At 39.7% G+C, this 22,227-nt stretch overlaps 1 protein-coding gene across 1 annotated transcript in view; it reads left to right on the top strand.

Moving 5' to 3' along the window:
• Positions 1-22,227, top strand: part of SRPX (sushi-repeat containing protein, X-linked) — a 92,870-nt gene that overhangs the window by 12,333 nt on the left and 58,310 nt on the right. The window contains exons 2-4 of the mRNA XM_006897524.1: positions 9,903-9,962; positions 16,907-17,098; positions 18,745-18,921. Of these exons, the coding sequence (XP_006897586.1) occupies positions 9,903-9,962; positions 16,907-17,098; positions 18,745-18,921 (429 nt within the window). The remainder of the gene's footprint in view (positions 1-9,902; positions 9,963-16,906; positions 17,099-18,744; positions 18,922-22,227) is intronic.

The following is a 22,227-nucleotide window of genomic DNA, read 5'->3' as shown; positions in this document are numbered from 1 at the left end:
TTTTACCCTACTGGAGAAGTTTTTGGATGTGCATAGGGATTTGAGTCTTAGAAGGTCCCATTCATCTATGTTATCTTCTCCTGGTTGTAGCTATAATTATTTAATATTGATCCTTGCCCCTTATCATTCCATCTCACCAAGTCCCTATTGCATTTTTCCTATTCCTTCATTTTTTCCCATTAATCTCTGCTGCCCTTGTGGGGTTCCCTTCCCTTCTCCTGTCTCCCATTTCCCTTTTCTCCTGCCCTATTGAATAGCTACACATATCCTATTCTTATTTGTTAATTGCAATAGCCATATTGTTCTTTCATCAATTCTTCCTAGGTTGATTGTCCCTTGTAGTGTTGTTTTAATTTCTACATAATTGATAGCACACTCCATTATCATTCAACTTGCTTTTTATTGACTATCCGTCATAATTTTTACATTTGACCCTAATGTTTAATGCAGGCTGAGTGTATTACTCCTTTTAAACATTCACATCTTTGTCTTGTTAGAATACATCAACATTTATTTATCCATTTTCCAGTCATGGTTTTTACCGTTGTTTTAATTCATGACAGTGTTGCAACCTGCATCTTAGCACTTGACCCCTTGTGTATTGTGGAAGAATTCCTATGACACATAATGTAGAGGAGGAGTGACCGATATGAAGAGTTGCTTCAAATATAGAGCAAAATTTCTCTCCTAAGTAGTTGTACCAGTTAAATTCCTACCAGCAGGAGTGGAGAGTTCCTGTATCATGGCATTTCCACCAACCTAATGTATGTGAAACCTATACCTAGACCAAGAGGCTGCTGTGTGAACAGAGAAAGGGAGCATTGCATGATTTAAAATTAAGGAAGGTGTGTATCAGGGTTATATCCTCTCTCCATACCTATTCAATCTGTTTACTGAGCAAATGAAGAAGAATATGGCATCAGGATAGGAGGAAGACTCAACAGCCTGCATTATGCATATGGAACAACGTTGCTTACTGAAAGTAAAGGGGACTTGAAATGCTTACTTCAGAAGACCAAGGACTACAACCTTCAATATGGATTATATCTCAACATCAATAAAACAAAAATTATCACTGTTGGACCAATAGACAGCATTATGACAAATAAAGAAAAGATTGAAATTGTCAATGACTTTATTTTACTTGGATCCATAATCAGCACCCTTGGTACCAGCAGTCAGATCAGGAGACATATTACATTGGGCAAGTCTATAGTGAAGAACTTCTCCAAATTATTAAGTAGCATTGATACCAGTTTTAAGACTTAATTTGATAATTTGATATATATCTGAGAGCTGGACAATGATTAAGGATGACAAGATAAATTGATGATTTTGAGCTATGATATTAGAGAAGAATAATGAATATCCCAGTGGGCTGCCAAAAGAACAAACAAATGTGTCTTGAGAAAAGTGCAGCCAGAGTGCTCCTGGTAGACAAAGATGGTGAACTTCTGTTTCTCATACTTGTTACTAGGAGAGTCTATTTCTTGGAGAGGGACATCATGCTTGGAAAGGTGGAAAGTCAGCAAAATAGAGGAAGACCCTCAACCCACAAATGACTGCAGCAATGGGCTTCAGTATGTCAGAAATAAGAAGATGACACAGGATAGGACAGGGTTCAGTTGTGTTGTACATAGGATTGCTGTGAATTATACTTGACTCAGTGGCACCTAGCAACATAGCAACAACAATTTATGCAAATCAAATGAGTGTGAATTGTTTTTGTTATTGTTTGCTTTTGTGACATATTTCCCTGATTACTCAAAGTCAAATAAAACTCAATACCCTCAAGCCAGAACCGACTCAGCTGACCTTCCAGTGGTTTTTTTGAAGTTGTACATCTCCTAGGAGGAAACTTCTCTTCTTCAATCAAGGAGCTGCTGGTGGATACAAACCACCAGAGGCATGACCTTTGGAATAACACCACAACTCCTTTTGGGCCACACCACCAGAACTGCTCCCTTACTTACTTGTTTTTGTTGTTATGTTCCATGGAGTCTGAACTCATAGCTGACTCTACAGTGAGTTTTCAGGGGTAACAAATCTTACGGGAATGAGATTGCCCATGATTCTCCCACAGAGCAATTGGTGCATTTGAACCAAGTGCCCTTGAGCTTGAAGCAAAACTCCTTACTACTAAACCATTGGAACTCCATACTAGTGAGGTTTTAATGTTCATCCCTATTACTATTTTGTGACATTTCCTTCAAATTCAGAGTTTATTTTTATTTTGTCAAGTTCCTATTCAGGCTTCTAATTTGCTCTCCTTGTTGCAGAAGTCTGTTTATGCATTCTGGAAAATATTCTGTGTTAAACATGCTGCAAATATTTTATCCTAATATGTACTTTGTTATAAATTTTATTTGTATGCCTTTTATTTTCTAGAATTTTATGTTTTAGTATTATGAGATACATCAATATGTTTCTTTACAGATTGTGTTTTATTTAAAACAACTCTTTCTACATTATGATTGTGAAAATATTCTTTTTGGGGGGGTTTTGTTGTTGTTGTTTTGAGGAGAGTTTTTCTACTTTATTATAAAGAGAAGAAGCCTTTATGTGGTCAGAAAATACAAGATTGATCTTTTTCCCCCCCTCTTCCTATGAAATGCTGCTGTTCAAACAGCCAGAGTGAATTGTCTCAGTTCACTTCTTTAAGTCCCGTCACATTCACTTGTGTATGGATGTTTTGGGCTGCTGAAAACCTGGTCCTTTAATGCACAGGGCAACAAAGTCCCCAGATTAGAGTTCCAGAATGTCCCATTTTTCATATATCGCATCCATGCACACCTTCTAAAAATGAGGTAAAGCAGGGCAAACATTTTCCAAAATAGATGTCATATATAAAATATATACACATTTGTACATACATACTTTTATTCATGTGATGTCCAAATTTTTTTTAAAATGTACACGTTTATTACAAAATTGTAACAAAGACTGAACAGTGTTTTGCTCATTGTGGAAAGATGAAGCTCAGTAATAACACAACCCTGGAAACCGTCCAGAGATTGTGGCAATATCTTTATTCTAAACAGTCAAATATTCTGCATTAAGCTTGGCAAAATTGCCTTTCATAAACAGTAGGGGAAGTAAAATGAAGAAAGCAGACCTTGCTCATCTTTCCAAATGAAATACGAGAAGGATTGTCACATAAAAATGCCCAAACATTTGTTATTGTATTACCAATAGTGCTACCATGAGCAGTGAAAATTTTGTGGTCTAATTTTGCTGAGTCTTTTGTGGATTTTCTTTTTTACATTTTAGAAACTAACTGCAAAACTTGTATGGTTTTTTTAAACTGTTGTTTTTGTTGTTATATGCCATCAAGTTGCTTGCGACTCATAGGAACCATATGTACAACAGCTCTGAACCCTGCTCTAATCTGAGCCAACCTTACTGTCTCTGACACACTTACCCCCATTACCCCAGTCACAGAGTCAATCCATCTCATCGAGGGTCTTCCCTCCCTGCACTGTCCCTCCACCCTCCTGAACATAATGTCCCTCTCCAAGGACTGGTCCCTCTTTGCAACATGCCCAAAGTATGTCAGAGAGAGCTTCAGAATCTTTGCCTGGATGGAGCAGCCTGGTTTCACCCACTCTTGGACGAACCTGTTCGTTCTTTTAGCAGTCCTTGGTATATTCAATACTCTTCTCCAGCAAAACAGCTCAAAGGCATAAATTCTCCTTCTGTCATCTGTAGTCATTGTCCAGCTTTCTGATGCATAGCACATAATTGTTAAGACCATGTCCTGGATCAGGCGCACCTTAGTCTCCAGACTGATACTGTTGCTACTCAGTACTCTGCAGAGATCTCTGACAGTAGAGATTTTCCCAATGCAATTTAGTCTTTTGAGTTCCTGGCTGCTGGTACTGAGAGTGTTGATTGTGGAGCCAAGCACACTAAAGCTGTTTACAATCGCAATCTCTTCACCGTCCATCATGATGCTGCTAATTGGCCCAGTGATGAGAATCTTTGTTTTCTTAATGTTGATCTTCAACCCATTTTGAAGGCTTCAGTCCTTCATGTCCTGCTCAGTTTCAGCAAGCAAGGTTGTATCATCTGCATAATACAGATTGTTGATGAGTCTTCCTCCTATCCGGATGCCAGATTCCTCCTCACAGAGCCCACCCTCCTAGGTGATCTGTTCCACCTATAGGTTGAATAGGTATGGAGATAGGACACATCCCTGGCATACATCCTTTTCTATTTTAAACCATGCAGTGTTTCCTTGCTGTGTTCTGACTACTGCCTCTTGGTCCAAGTATAGGTTTCACATAAGCATAATCAACTGTTCTGGGATTCCCATTCTTCTCAGAGTCAGCCACAGTTTATTGTGATCCATACAGTCAAATGCCTTTGCATAGTCAATGAAACACAGATAGATATTCCTCTGGTACCCCTGCTTTTGCCCAAGATTCATCTAACATTAACTATAATATCCCTAGGATGACGACCTCTTCTAAACCCAGCCTGTACATCTGACAGTTTTCTGTTGATGTATTGTTCCAGTCACTTTTGGATCATTTTCAGCAGAGTCTTGTTTGCATGTGATATTAATGATATTGTTTGATAATTTTCACATTCTGTCAGGTCACCTTTCTTTAGAATGGGAACAAATATGGATCTCTTCCAGTCAGGTGGCCAGGTGGCTGTCCTCCAGATTTCTTGGCACAACTTGGTGAGTGCATCCAGGACAGCATCTGTTTGTTGAAATATTGTCAGTTGGTATGTGGTCAATTTTTGGGGCCTTGTCGGTTTTTTTGGGTGTTTGGGTTTTGTTTGTTTGTTTGTTTTGTTTTGTTTTCTCCTATCAATTTCTTCAGAACAACCTGAACTTCTTCCTTCATCACCACAGGCTCTTGCTCATATGTTTCATGAAATTCTTCTGTGTCCTCCAATTCCTTTTGGTACAGTGACTCTATGTATACTCCTTCCATATTCTTTTAATGCTTCCTGGATCATTCAATATTCTGCCTGTAGCATCCTTAAGCATTGCAACTTGAGACTTGAATTTATTCCTCAGGTTCTTGAGCTTAAGAAATGCTGAGCGAGTTTGGCCCTTTTGATTTTCTGACTCCAGTTCTTTGCATATTTCATTATAATACTTTGCTTTGTCTTCTTGTGCTGCCATTTGAAATACTTTGGTTTAGCTCCTAAATTTCTTTATTTCTTCCCTTTTCTTTGGCTTCTTGGTTCTTTAGTACCTTGGTTTGCTTGCATAGTTCATATGCATTGTGTCTCACACTGTCCTTCATTCACATGCAATCAGTCTTTGTGTTTTTCCTCAACCATTTTGCTTTCACATTCTTTGGAATTGTTTTTGGAGTATGATGTGAGATAGGGCTAGAGTTGTATTAAAATATAATTTTTTACTTTTCCTTTATGTGACCCAGTTAATCCCAACATATTTATTAACACATTTACCCACTGTTTATGAATTCCATATGATCATATTCCAAGTTTGACAGACATGTATGTGTAAAAACTATATATACATATTTGTGTTGTTTCGTATTTTTATAGTGTCTGCTATTTTGCTTAAAAAAATGTGTATGTGTATATATATATATATATACACTTTTCCTCGTTCCAAACTTGATTAGTGACTATTTCATGCTTATTGTTAGAAATTAATTTATTTGCCTATTTCTCTAATGTCAGACATTTGATCTTTCACTATAACAATGTTTGATGAGCATACCTTACAGTCCTGAGGTACCAGAAAATTAGGGCTATACACCTTGGATACACTTGTTTATTTAATAGGAAGTAGTATCTCAATCCCTTTACTCCTCTGTGAAAGGGCCCCTCAATAGATTACATAACTCAAAGTGTCCCTGGATGAGCAAGTATAGTTATGATGATCATCCAATATGTCACTCAGATCCCTCGTTAGAGAAAGACTGGTTGTACCAGATGTAGGTATTACTATCTGCAGACAGCTCTCAGCCTCTCCAGGTTCTGAGAGCATTTCACTTAATGTCACAAACTTCCCTAAAATGAGTCACATCCAGTGAGTGACTGAGACAAAACTAGAAAGGTCACATCACTCTTGTGTGAGACAACTCATAATTTTTAGCTCCAGGGTGTCACATCTACATCACAGCTTGATTTCTCCCTCTGTCCTAATCTACCTTTTTCTTCTTTGCATAGGTATTGATCTCAAATAAACATCCTGTGTACTAGACCTTAGCTGCTTCCTAGAGAACCAAATCTGTGCCAGTTATTCTTTCTGCTTAGAGACAAGATTGTGTCCAAAGGCTCCCTCCATCTAGGTTCAACATTTTGGGACAAGAAGGTTAGAAGATCTTCTTAATAGAATATAGTTCTCTTGACGTACAAAAGTATACCATATAGAGTTGGAAAAATCCCAGAGTTCCTTAGAGGCTGAGGTTCAACTGAATATAGAGAGAATGAGAATATAGGGAGAGGATCTCTAAAAAATTTGAGTTTTTTTAATATTTAAAATATATTTTGGAAAGTAAGCTTCTTAGAGTTTCATGCATGTTGTTATGTGCCATCAAGTCACTTGTGACTCATAGCAACCCTATGTAAAAGAGCCCTAAACTCTGATCTATCCTGTGCCAACTTCACTGTCTCTGACACACCTACTCCCATTACCCCAATACTGAAATAAAAATTTAATCTTTATATTGTGACAGTGATACATGCTTGTTGATGTTATGTGCCGTCAAGTCAACTCTGACTCATAGCGACTCTATGTACAACAACTCTGTACCCTGCTCTATCCTGAGCCAATTTCATTGTCTCTGACACACTGATGTCCATTACCCAGTCACTGTGTCAACCAATCTCATCCAGGGTCTTCTTCTCTTATACTATCCCTCCACACTTTCAAGCATGATGCCCTTCATAAGGACTGGTCCCTCCTAGCAACATGCTCAAAGTATATCAGATGAATCTTCAAAATCTTTAACTCCAAGGAGCAACCTGGTTTCACTCTCTCCAGAACAGGCCTGTTTGTTCTCTTAGTAGTCCATGATGGATTCAATTTTCTTCTGCAGCACCACAACTCAAAGGCATCAATTCTCCTTCAATTATCTTTAGTCATTGTCCAGCTTTCTGATGCATAGCAAGCAATTGCAAAGGCCATGGCTTGGATAAGGTACACCTTAGTCTGTAAACTGACATCATTGCTCTTCAGTACTCTGGAGAGGTCCTAAGCAGCAGATTTTCCTAATGAAATTTGTCTTTTTATTTCCTCGCTGCTGGTACCAAGAATATTGACTGTGGAGCCAAGCATGCTGAAGCTATTAACAATCTCAATCTCTTCATTGTCTATCATGATGCTGCTTATCATAGAAAATTCAGGATGAAGAAAATCAGCTGACATAAACTTATCCTTATAAATCATACTGTTTTTATAATTTTGTAATAGTATTTTGTCACTTAATGTTATGACATGAGCTTTTCCTCATATACCATCATATATTCATTGTGGTTGTTATGTGCCGTTGAGTCGCTTGCGACTCATAGCGACCCTATGTACAACAGCCCTAAACTCTGCTCTGCCCTGTGCCAATTGTACTGTCTCTGACACTCCCATCCCAATTATCCCAGTCACTGAAGAATTTTTAATGACTATGCTCTGGTGGCTTAGTGGCAACAAGTGTGTAACCAGACCAAATTGTGTTGCAGTTCAAATCCATCAGCTGCTCCATGGGAGAAAGATGGGCAATTTCTTCCCTTGCGATTTACAGCCTCTGAAAACTCACTGGAGGGTCAAGTCTGGGTCAGTTCTTACTGAACGGTATACAATAACAACATGCTATGTTATGTGTGATGAATGTATAGGCAGAACTTGATTGTTCAGGAGATCTGGTCCTAAGTTATTTCTAATATAGGTAAATACTCTAAGAAGAGTACTGGTGGCATAGTCCATAGGGAGCTGCATTGCCAATTCAAAGATGACAACTCTCTAGCAGCTTGAATCCACCACCTGCACCATGGGAGAAATGTGAACAATCTTCTCTCATGCAATTTACAGTTTCCAAAAATCTACCAGAGGGTCAGTTCTGAAGGCAATGATGGACTTACTACAAGAAAAGGCCTTTTAAATGTTTTAACAGCTGTATATGCAACAAGTGAAGGTGATTCAGATGAAGAATATGTTGTGAGCATGGGGAGCTGCACTGCTAACTCAAAGGCTGAGCCTCTGGCGGTTTGAATCTACTAGCAACTCTACAGGCCAAAGACGGACAATCTACTCCCCTGTTGTTTATGGTTTAGGAAATCCACTGGAGGGTCAGCTCTGAATTGGTTCAGACTCCATGGCAATTAGTTTCGGTTTTTGAGCTTTGAAGTTTCCGTGGTGTTAAATTGTAAGCAAATATGCATTATGTTAAAAGCATAAGTTTTCCATAAGTTGGACGTTCATAACTCAGAGACTGCCTGAACTATGGTTTATTTAAGCATGATACTGAAGAGTTGGATTGCTTATAGTCTTTTCCTATTATAAATGGCATTGCAAAGAAATCTTTGTGTGTAAAAATAGTGTTTCCTGTATTTAATGCAGGATCTGTGTATCTTGGGATAGATTCCCAGAACTGGACTGACTGGATCCAGGGATTTGAACATAGATTTTGATTCATGTTGCTAAATTGCTTTCCTGTAGGGTAATGCAGGTTTTCGTGTTCACCTTTTGATATGGAATAATGAGCAATGTGTAATTTTATATCGGCCTGGGTGGCCAGAGACCAAGTGGGGAAATCTCCCACGAAGATGAACACAGGAGTTGGCTTCCCTGGTGTGGTTCCTCTCTAAATGGACATGGCACAGCCTTTACTGCATCTTCACTTTTAGTTTCTACACTCTGCATCACTTTTGCAAAAAATATAAGTGCAACAGGGACTATTACTCAGTTGCTCGTCCTCTATGGGGCTTAAAATAACCTCAGTAGAGACTGTCCTTGACTCTTTTTTAAATTTTTTTTAAAATTTTTTGTGTATGTCATCAAATCGAATCTGACTGGTACAGAAGGAGATTATCCCTCCGTCTCCAGCAGAGAGTCCTTGCCTCTTCTGTATGCTTGCAAGTTTCTGTAAGTGACAATGTGACTAAGACAATAATATTGCAAGAGGCAAATGCTCTGAATTCAATATTGCCATTTTAAAGTTTGGGGCCTGCTACAGTTTCGAGGGGGTTAAGGATCCAACATTTACTGGACTTCACTGTGTAATACTCTAAGAATGATTCTGTCTCAACTTCCAAATGAGTTTAAATCTTTTAAAATAATAAGCACAGACTAGCTGAGGCTATGATTTAAAGCTGTCCAGAAAATGCATTGTAGCCCTGTCTTGGTGAAAATTTCTTAGTAAAAACCCGCTTGCTCTATTTAAACCTTCATTTCCTACAGATTTACCAAAACAGCTTTGCATTTCTTTTTTTCATTAAAATAAGATATTTGATTTGCTCTTGTTACTTTCCACCCAAATTCATTTCATATGATTCCCTGGTTTTCAGGCACCATAAACACTCAGCTCTACTGGGTTTTCTTTGACTGCTGGAGAAACTGTGGGTTGCCTTTGAGTCACACACATTTTACTGCGTCTCCCCTGGCATGAGATTCATGTACACTGGCATCTTCTCAGAGTGAAGTTGACTCTCTCTATCCAGCTTCCAGAATTTCGTTTGGCACAGGGTGATTCCAAAACCAGTTTGGGGCTCATTTGGATTGGCTTTGGCCATCTTGGCCCAGCCGGGTTCACTCTGAGAGATCCCCTGTCCCTCAGTGAATGGCCACAGAAGCTTTCTCCCTTGGCTCTGCATTCTAATCGCCCCTCTTGCATGGACTATGCCAATGCAATGCTGTGAATCATGCTCCCATACCATGTGGCTTTCCTTGCTGCAGTTTCTGTATTTTTTTATTGTAGGATCGGGAGACTCGCCGCTAGAAGACGATGAAGTCGAGTATTCACGCGCTAGATATAAAGGTGAATGCTTTGCTTATGTGCTAATGAGGACGCGCTGATGCCAGGAGAACTTTCCTTTTTGCCGTGTGGAGCAGACTGTAATAAAGTGACCAGACACACATTTAAAGTTGTAATTACCTTCGCAGGAAAAAAAACCCACAAAACAAACCACCAAATTTCAAGTAAATACACATATGCTCCCAATTAAAAGAAAGAAAGAAACCTATTTGGAAATCTCTGAGTGCTGTCCTTCAGCACCTGGATGGTCATTTTATTCTCATTAAGTTTCTTTTCTGCCCTCACTTCTGCAAAGCCAAGCCTTAGCTGATGAAAGTGAAAATCAAGCCGTGCGCTCTGCCTGATTCATACATTACGGCCAGGATCATCCAGAATAAACCATTCAAGGTCAAGTCTGGACCCAGGGGCTGTTAATGTCCTGAGATGAATGGGAAAGGAGAAAACTTGATTTTCATAGGCTTATTTCATCGTGCTCTTTCTGAGACCAGCTTGGCTTCTAAAAGATGAGTAAAGTGTGTTTCTCAGTTAATCTTTAATTTTATGTTAAAGAACTCCATACATTTCCTGCAATGCACTCCCCCACTAAGACCTCAGCAGATTAAAAAACCCAATGGAGAATCTTTCCTGCAGGCTATGTAAGTTTGACTGTAAATGCTTCTACTGGTGAGTCATTTCTCTGATGCTTAGCGAGCCCTAAAGAAGGTGAAGGTGAATTTAGATGCTCACTCTTGAAATCTGGTCCCTCTTCCAGCAGAAGGCTAATTGCATTAAACTGGTAAGTTAATAAAGTTCTATTGTGGCATTAGGCCCTGTATAGTTGTCCACATTTTAGCAGGCAGACACTTTCCTACTCTGTTGTGGCTAAGCCTGGGTAATAGGAGAATCAGGGTAGTATTGGTGGCAACACAAGTTGGAGTCGACTCCCACAGCACCTAACAACAACAAAAACAACAATATAGTGATTGGTACCTCTGGCTGTGGATATTTCTTTCCACCATAGTTTTCATTTGCTTGTGACCTTTGAATGCAAATTCTTGTTCTATCCACAGCGTCTATGTTAGTTGCTTCAGGATTGGGTTAAGAAGTTGATCTGATTAATAATATTTTTAAAATTATAAACAAAAGTATCACCCTTTAAACCAAACTCATTAAGTCAATTATGATTCCATAGCAGCCCTATACGACAGAGTAGCACTGCCCCCTTAGGGAAGAGTGCTGAATGTCCCATGAACTGCTCAAAGAACAAACAGACATGTCTTGGGAAAAGTGCAGCCAGATATTGCTTCCCTTGGAAGCAAAGATGACAAAGCTTTGTCTTTCATACTTTGAACATGTAACTAAGGGAGGCTATTACTTGCAAAGGAACATCATGCTTGAAAGGATGGAAGATCGGTGATGAAAAAGACCCCCAACAAAATTGATTGGCATAGTGACCTCAGCAATAGGCTATAGTGTGTCAGAGATGATGAGGATGGCACAGGACAGACAGAGTTTAGGTCAACTGTTCATAGGGTCACTATGAGTCATACTCAATGGCACCTGACAGCAATGATAAATCTTTGCTGGAAAAAGCTGCTGCATCATTTTCTAAGGAGTAGCAGGTGGGCTTGAACCACTGACTTTTTGGTTAGCAGCTGAGCATTTAACCATTGTACCATTTCTTAATAAAAAAAAATTAAATCTCTCTTTTTCCCCCTCTTTGAGTCCTTTGTTGAAAATTTATCCCAAAACATGGTTGTAGTTGTGTGCCATTGAGTTGGTACCAACCCATAGCTGATACTCCAGTGGGTTTTCACAGGTAGTAAATCACATGGGAGGAAATTATCCATCCTTCTCCCATGAAGCAGTTGGTGGGTTCTAACTGCATGTCTTTGGGATTGCGTATGCAGTTTTTTACCACCAGAACTCCCTAAAACATAGTGAAGTGAGCGTGTTCTGGTGTTGTCTCTCATCCCCAGGTGTCTCTCATTCCTTAGTGTCCATGCTCATACCCCAGCATTTTCAAGTACAAAAAAGGTACATGAGATGACTAAATCTGTGCCTGTATTAGAGCTTACAATGAATGATAAGAAGAAATCATTTTTTTCTGGAAATCATGTTCATGATCAGTTTTCTTATTTCACAACTTAGAGGCAAACCCTTGTTAATTGAAGGCTTAACTCTGGGGCCTTGGGGACCTGTAGTGGCTTGCACGAAGTATTCACTCATTATGTGTTGTTAATTTAAAGGAACTAAAAGTGGATGATATTTCCAATTACCTATTAATATATACTGTAACTATGACCCAACAGGGGTCAAAATTATGTGACCTTCTTAATAATAAATAAACACCCTGAGGGGAACAGTTAGTTGCTAGACCAAGGGACTCTCTGGGGACATCAAGGTCAGTTGGCATAAATTAATACACAACAGGAGTCAATGTTCTACTTGCTATTTTGGCAAGTATCCACTGAGATCATAAAAGCTTTTGAGCAGTCATCCAAGGTACACTCATTGGGCTCTTCCTATATAGAGTGAAGGAGAGTGAAGAAAACAAAAAGAAAGTATAAACAGCCCAAGAGACTATTCAACCTACCTCTCGAACCCCCAGCCTTCATGGCTCCAAGACCAGAAAAACTAGATAGTACCCAACTATCATTGCTGACCCTACTGAAAGGATTACAATGGAAGGTCCTGGTAGAATTGGAAAAAATATGTGAAATGGGGGGGGGACCCACAAAAAATGGCCAGACATACTAGTTTGATAGAGATTGGTGGAAAAACCCAAAGACTGAGATCCTTACTTATCCTCAAGCCTAGAACTGAACCCATGCTGATTGCTTACTTTTCAGCCAAATGACAGAAAAGCCTATAAAAGTGGATAATTATACCAGAGAAGTATTCATGCTTTAGAAAAATTGGCTGTACAAGATCAAAAGGGCAGCATTTGCCCAGGGATAAATTTCAGAAGGCAGTAAGGTGTAGAATAGAAGGATTAACAGAAATGAGAATCACAGAGAGGTATTGGGAAGAGTGCAGTTACATTGTGAATATTGTACTTAATGTCATAAAACAGAAAGTGTATATAAAGTTGAATGGAAACCAAGTTTTAAACTTTCACTTACAGCACAATGAAAAGAAAAAGAAATTAAAGAAGCTAAAATTGATTATGACAATTTAATGTAGCTACATGTATTGTATTGGGTACATGTATACCCAATATGTGTCAAACTTTGCTTTTGGTTCTTTTACTTAGATTGTCATCAAATATTTACCCTAATGGATAGAAGGGAAAAGGATATATAGATATGAATGCATTACTCCTTATTTATAAATATTTGTGAATCAAGGATCAAAGAGGTTCAATTACTTTCCTAGAGTCATACAGCTAACAAATTTGGGTCAGAAATTCAAGTGTTTTTACTCACATCTAGGAGATTACTTACACTCTTAGGAACACCAATTAAATGTAGTACTCACAACATTGGCCTAGTTGCATGAAAGACATTCCTGAATATTGAGTGATGAATTCTCCTATTTCAGGATAAACACATCTCTGTTAATCATTTTGATCACTCACTTTAACTTGAAGTGCTTGCATGCACTTCAAATTCAAGTCATCCTTGGACATTTTAATTACTGTCACTATTAAAGTGTCAAAATATCTTCCAAAAATTTGTCTTGGAAAGTATTGAAAAGAAAATTGCTTTTGTGAGTAAATGCAAACAAGTTTTTTCCACATGCTGACAACACAGCTTTTGGATACATGACCAGCATTGCTAGGAGGATTTGAAGACCCAGATCATGGGAGGATGTCTATTGATTGTGTGTTGCATTGAAATTTGTAAATTGTCATATATGTATACAAAAGTCAGTCTTCCTGCCTCAAATGGAGATTCCATTTTCTTTCTCTAGAAAGTATACACAGTCCTCAGTGAAGGGTTTCACTTTTGGCTGCTGATAGTAGAAAAGAGGACAGTTAAGAGACAAGTGAAAAGGAAAGCTAACAATGAGGAAGAAGTCTAGAAGGGGAATGGAGCAGAAATGGAGATTTTGTAGTAAGGAGTTGAGGGAGCATTGAGAAGGAGATGATAAGAAGTCAAGCTACAGATGATTTTGTAAGATTTGAAACCATGGAATAAACTGTGGAATGGAAAACTACTTTTATCTATAAACTTACTGGAAGTACAATTCTTTTTAAAAAGCCCTTTTAAACAGATTTAACACCATGGAAGTCTTGGACAAAGACTGAGTCTCAAAATCCGAAGTGTGCTTTCATTTTCTTTACAGATGATCTTCCCTTTACCATATGGAGAGTCGTTCATTGCTTTTGATTCCTAATTAATTCATAGCTGACCCTCCAGCAGGATTCTAAGGCTATGCATTGCACAGGAGGAGATTGCCAGTTTTTCTCCCTTGAAGCTGCTGGTAGATTCTAACTTCATCTCCTGTGGATTAGGCCAGAAGGCAACAGAAAAAAGAGAGGGAAAGAAAGAAATTTACTTTCCTTCTAGATGCCACAGAGCTACTAAATTCTAATTCTGTTTTATTTGCGTAGTAGCCATCTACAGTTCTCTCTAGGGTTTTTCTTAAGACCTTTTGATTATAGAAGAAAATGAGTGAAATATCCACAGCTTATAGTGCTAAGCAACCATATCCCAAAGGTTTCTTACTTATCTGTATTTTTGGAATTTTTTTTTTTACTTTCATGTTGACCAGGAGCTGAAGCATTTAAAAGAAATAACTAATGAGGTAGATTTATTCAGTGACTGGGATAATCGGGATGGGAATGTCAGAGACAGTGCGATTGGCACAGGACAGAGCAGAGTTTAGGGCTGTTGAGTTTAGGGCTATGAGTCGCAAGCAACTTGATGGCACATAACAAAAACAACAACAACAACAACAACAACAACAACAAAATATCTCAACAAAACAGAATCATTTAAAATTGGGTCGATAATCCTTTTGCAATTACAAACAAGTAGTTGAGATATATATATTCTGTTTGACACCTCAGATTCAGGATTTTCTCATTTAAAAATGTTACCACATACAAACTGTATGTGTAGACCCTTAAAGGAAAGAACTTTGTTCCTGGGGTGTCTATAGGCCTAGTGTGAGCTCCTATGAATTCATATCCACATGGGTAAGTGTAATCAACTCTCCATTAAGCCTTCTTCCTGGGTGGCACAAACAGTTAAGTGCTCAGTGATTAACTATAGAAGTTAGAAGTTCAAATCCAACCAGAAGTACCTTTGAAGAAAGGTCAGATGATCTACTTTTGAAAGATAGCCATTAGAAAACCCTATAGAGCAATTCTACTCTGAAGCACATGGGGTCATTGTACGTCAGAATGAACTCAGTGGCAACGGGATTTTTATTTTATTTCAGTAAAGCCCTCAGGACATTACTTCTACCTAGAAAGTCCAGGAAATACTGCTAGTCTTGGCATTAAGGACCACTGCAGCTGTCTGTAAAACGCTAGATGATGACAGCATTAGCCAAAGGGAACATGGAAGTAAAAAGCCTTGTATTCACAAGACCTGGATGGGACTGTTGGTTTTCTTGGCTAAGAAACAGAATTACATCCAAAGGCGTTTTCTGAGAAAATACAGTTATATCTGTCCTATTTCCTGGCCACATGATGGCATACTTGGTCACCTACTGACAACTCAGGTGTTGGACTGGGAAGATGAGGAAGGAAGGCCATCAGAGAGAAGTGATTAGTGTTCTTGAAATCAAGTACCCACAGACTTGAGGGAGTGGTTGCTGGCCCTACTGATTTGAGAAATCAGTGTCCTTACGTTTCCAAGGATCTCAAAGAATGCCTTCCAAAGACACAGGGAAGATGTTCTCAAAGTGTAAACCAAAACAATACCTAGTTGCAGAAACCTGGAAATTATAGCTTCATTCAAATTAATGAACAACAGTGTTAACAGATCCAGAGAGAAGTTTATCAAGCCGGTTACTGACAATCCCCCCACCCCTCTGCACTGTCTGCAGATGATGGATGATCGTTCTAGGAGTTCATAAAGGTTTTAATTGTCCTCCAGAGAATTATCTAGTTAAGGGAGATATTAAAAAGAAAATCATTTATTGAGCATTAACTATGTGTCAGACACTGCAGTAGGAGAATTATATGTATTATTATTTTTAAGTCCTTGTAGCATACGGCACAGGGGAAAATTGCATCTTTCTCCCTCAGACTGGCTGGTGGATTTGAACTGCCATGTTGGTGTAGTGTTTGGGTTAGCAGTGCAAATTGTGATGGACTATGCCACCAGAACTCTTTGTTGTGACAGTGCTATGGCATAAGTACCTAGGTATTGACTCAGAAAGGTTAACTTGCCCAAGGTCACACAATTAGTATTGGAGAAGCCTTGATCCTGATTCAGGCAGTCTGATTAGTGTCACCCAGAGATGCACTAAAAGACATGGGATCCTATTGTTCCTTTCTGGAAGTGGCTTCTTGCCACTGTCGAGGTGCCCAGGAGAAATTGCAGTACATTCACACAGTTGAATACTATGCAGCATGCAGGAGCAATTATTTTGTAAATTATTACCTAACTTGGGAAGGACTGGAAAGCATTATGATGAGTGAACTATCTCAGTCCCACAAGGATAAATATTATATAAAACCATTATTGTAGAATGAGTATAAAGATCCCAGAAGGGTGGGAGAGAGTGGAAGCAGAGGGATGGGGTTGTGTGGGTGGGTGGGGTGGTTGTAATCAATTTGATGGAGGCAGGGTGAGGGAAATGGAAAGGATTTGTTCTTAAAAACAATGTATTCAAATTTTGTAAATAAAGTAGAAAATGAAAAGAAAAGAAAGAAAAAGACATGGGATCCTATATAGAGATTAAACTTTGGGATGTCATCAACCAGGGACTCTGAGTACAAAGAGCACCTTTTCTGAAGATGTCACTTCATATTTCTCCTTTCTCTTGTTCCTGCTACCTACCTGCAGACACCCTGTGGTGTTCCCCCATCAAGGTGAAATATGGGGATGTGTACTGCAGGGCCCCTCAAGGAGGATACTACAAAACAGCGCTGGGAGCCAGGTGTGACATTCGCTGCCAGAAGGGCTATGAGCTGCAGGGCTCTTCTCAACTCATCTGCCAGTCAAACAAGCGGTGGTCTGACAAGGTCATCTGTAAGCGTGAGTACTTCAGAGCTTTCAGGGTCAATATCCTTCTGCTGTGAGAACAGGGTTTCTATTAAATGTGTTATGCCCTTTGATGAGAAAAACTCCCCTTGAGAGTGAGAGAGGATTTCTAAGACAGAGTGGAGGTGGGATGGCACCTTTCAGAGAAAAAGGTGTGGTCAAATGTTTGGAAAAGAATAGAGCTTTGTTCAAGAAACAGGTTATGTTTGTTCACTAATTGCTGGCACATCTGTCTCCCATGGAGCAGTTGATGGATTTGAATCATCCACCAGGTTAGGTTAGCAGCCTGATAGGTAACATACTATCCTACCAAGTCTCCTTCTGAGGAGGTACTGGGGATTTTAAATTGTAAGATACAGATCCTACTGTTAGAGATCTCACAATGTAACACCAGAATCAGCTTGATGGATGTGTTTCCTGTGAAATATGTATGAGAATGGAGCAAAGTCATGGGCTCATGGGTGTGGGAGGGGAGGGGAGGGGGGATAGGGAGAGCAAGGGAGAGAAAGAAAGAGAGGGACAAGGAGAGGGAGAGGAGAGGGAGGAGAGATAGAATATGAATGAATGAATTTCCCGATGGGAAAGCTTAAAGCAGCAGAGAAAGAGCAAAGAGGTGCTTATTTTATGAGTGGAGTGTTTCTGAAGGCAGAAGTTCTTCAGCAACTGACTATAGTCTTCTAGAAACATATTCCCCTTGGGATATGTACAAGTGGTACACCATTTTAGAAGCACATTTTAGATGCTATTGTCATTCAAAATAATAACCATTTATTGAGCATATGTATTAACTTTGGGCATCATTACTATCTATTTCTTGGTCAGGAAACTGGGGAGCCCTGGTAGTACAGTGGTAGTAGCACTCAGCTGCTAACCAAAAGGTCGACAGTTCAAACACACTAGCCAGTCTGTGGATGAAGATGTGCCTTGGAAGCCCTATGAACAGTTCTACTCAGTTCTATATAGGGTCACCATGAGTCAGAATGGCCTTGAAAGCAGTGGGTTTGATCAGGAAACTGCAGCTCTGGAATACAGTCATACGGTGTGTGCACCAAACAACTGGGGTCGGAGGTCCTGTAGTGAGCTCTATCAGTGCTTGGCTCAGCTCTCCTTGAATCCTCTTTTACCAGTTCTGAGTGCTTCCCAAGGACTTTTGTTCCCAAAGACTTGCACCTTTTCCCATCTTCATTGGAAGAAGATGCACCACTCTTTCAGAGGCCTCTTCTCTGCTCTTACAAGGGAGAGCAGCCTCTGTGGGCATCCTGGAGCTGACTAGTGAAGGAATAGGAAAGCCCAGCTTGCTTGCTCTAGAGCTCATCTGCAGGATCAGGCTGAGACTTCTCCCTTTCCTTCCCTACTCCCCCACTCCCCTGCTACTCTTCCCCAGGAACACTTTCTTCATTAGTCACTTGCACACAGTCCCTCATCTCAGCATCTGTTTCTGGTAAATCTCACTTTGGGCCATGGCCTTACTTGACTAGACAAACTGCTGGTCTGATGTGTCCTTTCTTGTGTGACAACAAACCACCTCTAATTCCATCTATTCTATTTGTTACCATATACTTTATGATTCTGAGCATTAAGGGACAGATCTCTCGACAAAAACTGAGAAATGCCAACTTTCAAGTTTTCTCTTTTTTCAGAAAAGCGATGTCCTACCCTTGCCATGCCAGCAAATGGAGGGTTTAAATGTGTAGATGGTGCCTACTTTAACTCCCGGTGTGAGTACTACTGCTCTCCCGGGTACACACTGAAAGGAGAGCGGACAGTGACATGCATGGACAACAAGGCCTGGAGTGGGAGACCAGCCTCCTGTGTGGGTAAGAGTGCGCTTCAGCCTTATGCTTTGAGAGAAGCAAGGGGCATTCACATAGTGGCTTATTTTTCTCAGTTTTAAAAATGTATTCATTTGTTTTTCCATTATTTTGTTATCAGTGAAAAGATGCACATCAAAACATATTCCAATTCAGCAACTCAGAAGTGGACAATTCAGGGATGTTGATTGTGTCCTTCATGTTGTGTAACCATTCGCACCTCCTTTTCAGAGATGGTTCCCCCTCATGAACTTGAACTCACCACCCCTGAGTTTCTGCTCTAACCTTGCCAGCTACTGTTGTCAGTTTGATCCCCTATAAATAGTTCTTCTAACAAGCACAATGCTCAACCAGCCAGTTTTTATGCTTTAAATGCTCAGCTGCTAACCAGAAATTTGAGTTTGACATGCACTGGCTCTGTGGGAGAAATGCATGGACACTTCTTCTGTAAAAGTCACAGTCAAGAAAACTCTATGGTGGTACCTCTTTCCATCATACATGCTCTCTAGGAATCAAAACTGACTAGAGATACCCACCACCACCATTGCTTGATTTTAAGAAGATTTCAGGAGTTATTTTGGATTGAACATTCATCCCCTCTATGAAGCTCTCAGCTTCACTTGTGGTAGCTCTCTTTATCCCTAGTTCTCTGACTCAGCCCTGGAGTTAACCTTCAGCTTTGACCTAAGAACTGACTTCACAATGGGTGCTGTTCCAACTTTGTCATATTGTTGAGGCAACTGGAATCTGGTAGCGATTGACTCACACCTGTATTTCGAGCTCAGGGTCTGTCCTGTAGCACTGGGCAGACTGAGTGGTGTTTGCAGGTTCAGTCCTGTAGAGGGACATTTGTGCTTTATTTTAGTTCTATTTTTCAGGCGGGCTGTAGTAGTCCTTTCACTGATGATGCTGGTGATCAGCACTCAGTTTACTCAGTTGGAAGGGACTTGGGTATGCCATCCAACTCTGGGTTTTTTGGGCAGATGGTCTCACAGTGTGGGCCCTGGATCATCATCATCACCATCACCACTTGGGAACTTGTTAGAAATGCAGATTCTCTGTCCCATTCTAAACCTGCTGAATCTGAAACTCTAGGGCTGGAAGCAGCTCTGTGTTTTAGTAAGATCTCCAGGGAATTCAAATGAGTTCAAGCTTGAAAGCCATTTATTTAAGGCAGTATTTATCAAGTTTTTATGTGTGCAAGAATCTCATATGGATGTTGACTAATTAATAAAATAGCCATAGTGGCCCTACCTTAGAGAATTCTGATTCAAAATCTAGGGAAGCCAGATCAGATGAGGTAAGCAGAAGCTAGCGATTGTATAGGTAGTTAAGATTGAACCCCATTGTTTTAGAGCACTGGCTCTTAGAGTGTTGTCTCCAAACTTGAAACATTAACCTCACTTCTTGGGAACTTGTTAGAAATGCAAATTCTCAGGCCTTACTCCAAACCTACAAAACTAGAAAATTTGGATATTGGACCCAGTAATCTTCATTTTAACTAGTCTTGCAAGCGATTCTGATACAAACAGAAGCTTAAGAATCTACCTTAGGATATGGAACCCAATTTCCCAATTAGTAAGGCAAGCATGAGTTTACTTGTGTTTATATACTAATCTATAGCAATCATGTGAAACTGTTGACCTCAGATTAATAGACATAGGTAAATAGACACACGTTTTAGCCATGTTTAATGTATTTACCAGGTAGTCTGTCTCTATCAAGGATTGTAAATGTGAAAAGAAGCGCTTTTTTTTAAATTAATTTTTGTGCGTGTACCGTCAAATCAGATCTGACTGGTACAGGAGGAGATTGCCCCTCCTTCTTCAGCAGAGCATCTGGTGGGTTTGAACCATGCACCTCTGGGATTGCAGTGCAGCTTCTTGCCGCTAGGCCACCAGAGCTCCCTTGAAAAGAAGCTTTGATCCTGTAGGAAGATGCTGTTGGGTTTGGAGAGAGACAGAAATCAGTAATACCTAGTAGTAAAATCTCTGATGCAGTGAAAAAAAAAAGTGTAAAAGTGTTGGTGATATTACTAAAGCCCAATAAAGCCCATGCCTGCTGCTGTCATCTCCATTTATCATAATGTTGTTTCTTGTTGTTTTTGTTATGTATCATAGAGTCAGAACCGACCCATAGCTGACCCTCCAATAGGTTTTCAGAGGCAGTTAAATACAAGGATGAGATTGCCCATCCTTCTCCCTCAGAGCATCTTGTGGCCTCGAACAGCATACCTTCAGGATTGCAACACAGCTCCCTAATGTTGCTTATTGGAGAAAATATTGAAGCTGTCAATGATTTCATTTTTGTTGGATCCACAGTCAATACTCATGAAAGTACCAGCCAAGAAATCAAACAATGCATTTCGTTGACTAAGTCTGCTTACCAAGGACCTCTTGAAAGTGTTAAAGAGCAAGGATATCACATTGAAGACCAAAATGGGCTTCACCCAAGCCATAGTATTTTCAGTTGCTTCATATGCATGTGAAAGTTAGATAATGAATAAGGAAGATCAAAGACTTTATGACAGTGAATTATGGTGTTGTCAAAGAGTATTGAACATCCTGTAGACTGCCAAAAGGACAAACAAGCTTGTCTTGGAAGAAGCTATTGTGAGACTTGTCTCACATACTCTGGACAGATTTTCAGGAGTGGTCAGATACAGATTACTTTGGGGAAGGACATCATGCTTGGAAAAATAGAGTCAGAGAAGAAGGTTAAGATCCTCAACAAGATGGATTAATACAGTAGCTGCAACAGTGGGTGTAAGCCCAGCAGAAATTGTGAGGATTATTCAGGATCAGGCAGGATTTTGTTCTGTTGTCCATAAGGTCGCTTTGAGACACAGCTGACATGACAGAACCTAACAACAAAAGCAACAGTTGCTGACATTGCTGGAACTACCGGTATTAGTGATGAGCAGAAAGCTAGGAGTTGGTAATTCGGAAACCTCAGAAATCTTTACTGAAGCTGCTACCATGCTTCCGCTTTCTTCCTGCCTTCTAATTTCATATTGGAGCCAACTTGACAACACCCAACAGTAACAACAACAATTATTTAATGAAAACTCCCATTTGGCAAATCTATCTATATACAAAGGAATATGGGAAATGTCATTTTGAGGCATTAAACCATGACAGTAAAGATGAAATTACAGAAAAAACCAGCAGTCAGGAAATTAAAAGGCGCATTGCCATGGGAAAGTCTGCTGTTAGCGACCTCTCCAAAGTACTGAAGAGCAATGGTGTCTCTCTGGAGACTAAGGTGCATCTGATACAGGCCATGGCCTTCGCAATCACTTGTTATACATCA

Source organism: Elephantulus edwardii, unplaced genomic scaffold, assembly GCF_000299155.1.
Source record: "Elephantulus edwardii isolate Elephantulus edwardi_28Jun2011 unplaced genomic scaffold, EleEdw1.0 scaffold00210, whole genome shotgun sequence".
NCBI lineage: Eukaryota > Metazoa > Chordata > Mammalia > Macroscelidea > Macroscelididae > Elephantulus > Elephantulus edwardii.
The sequence above is the reverse complement of the archived record's forward strand: the minus strand, read 5'-3'. Positions and strand labels throughout refer to the sequence as shown.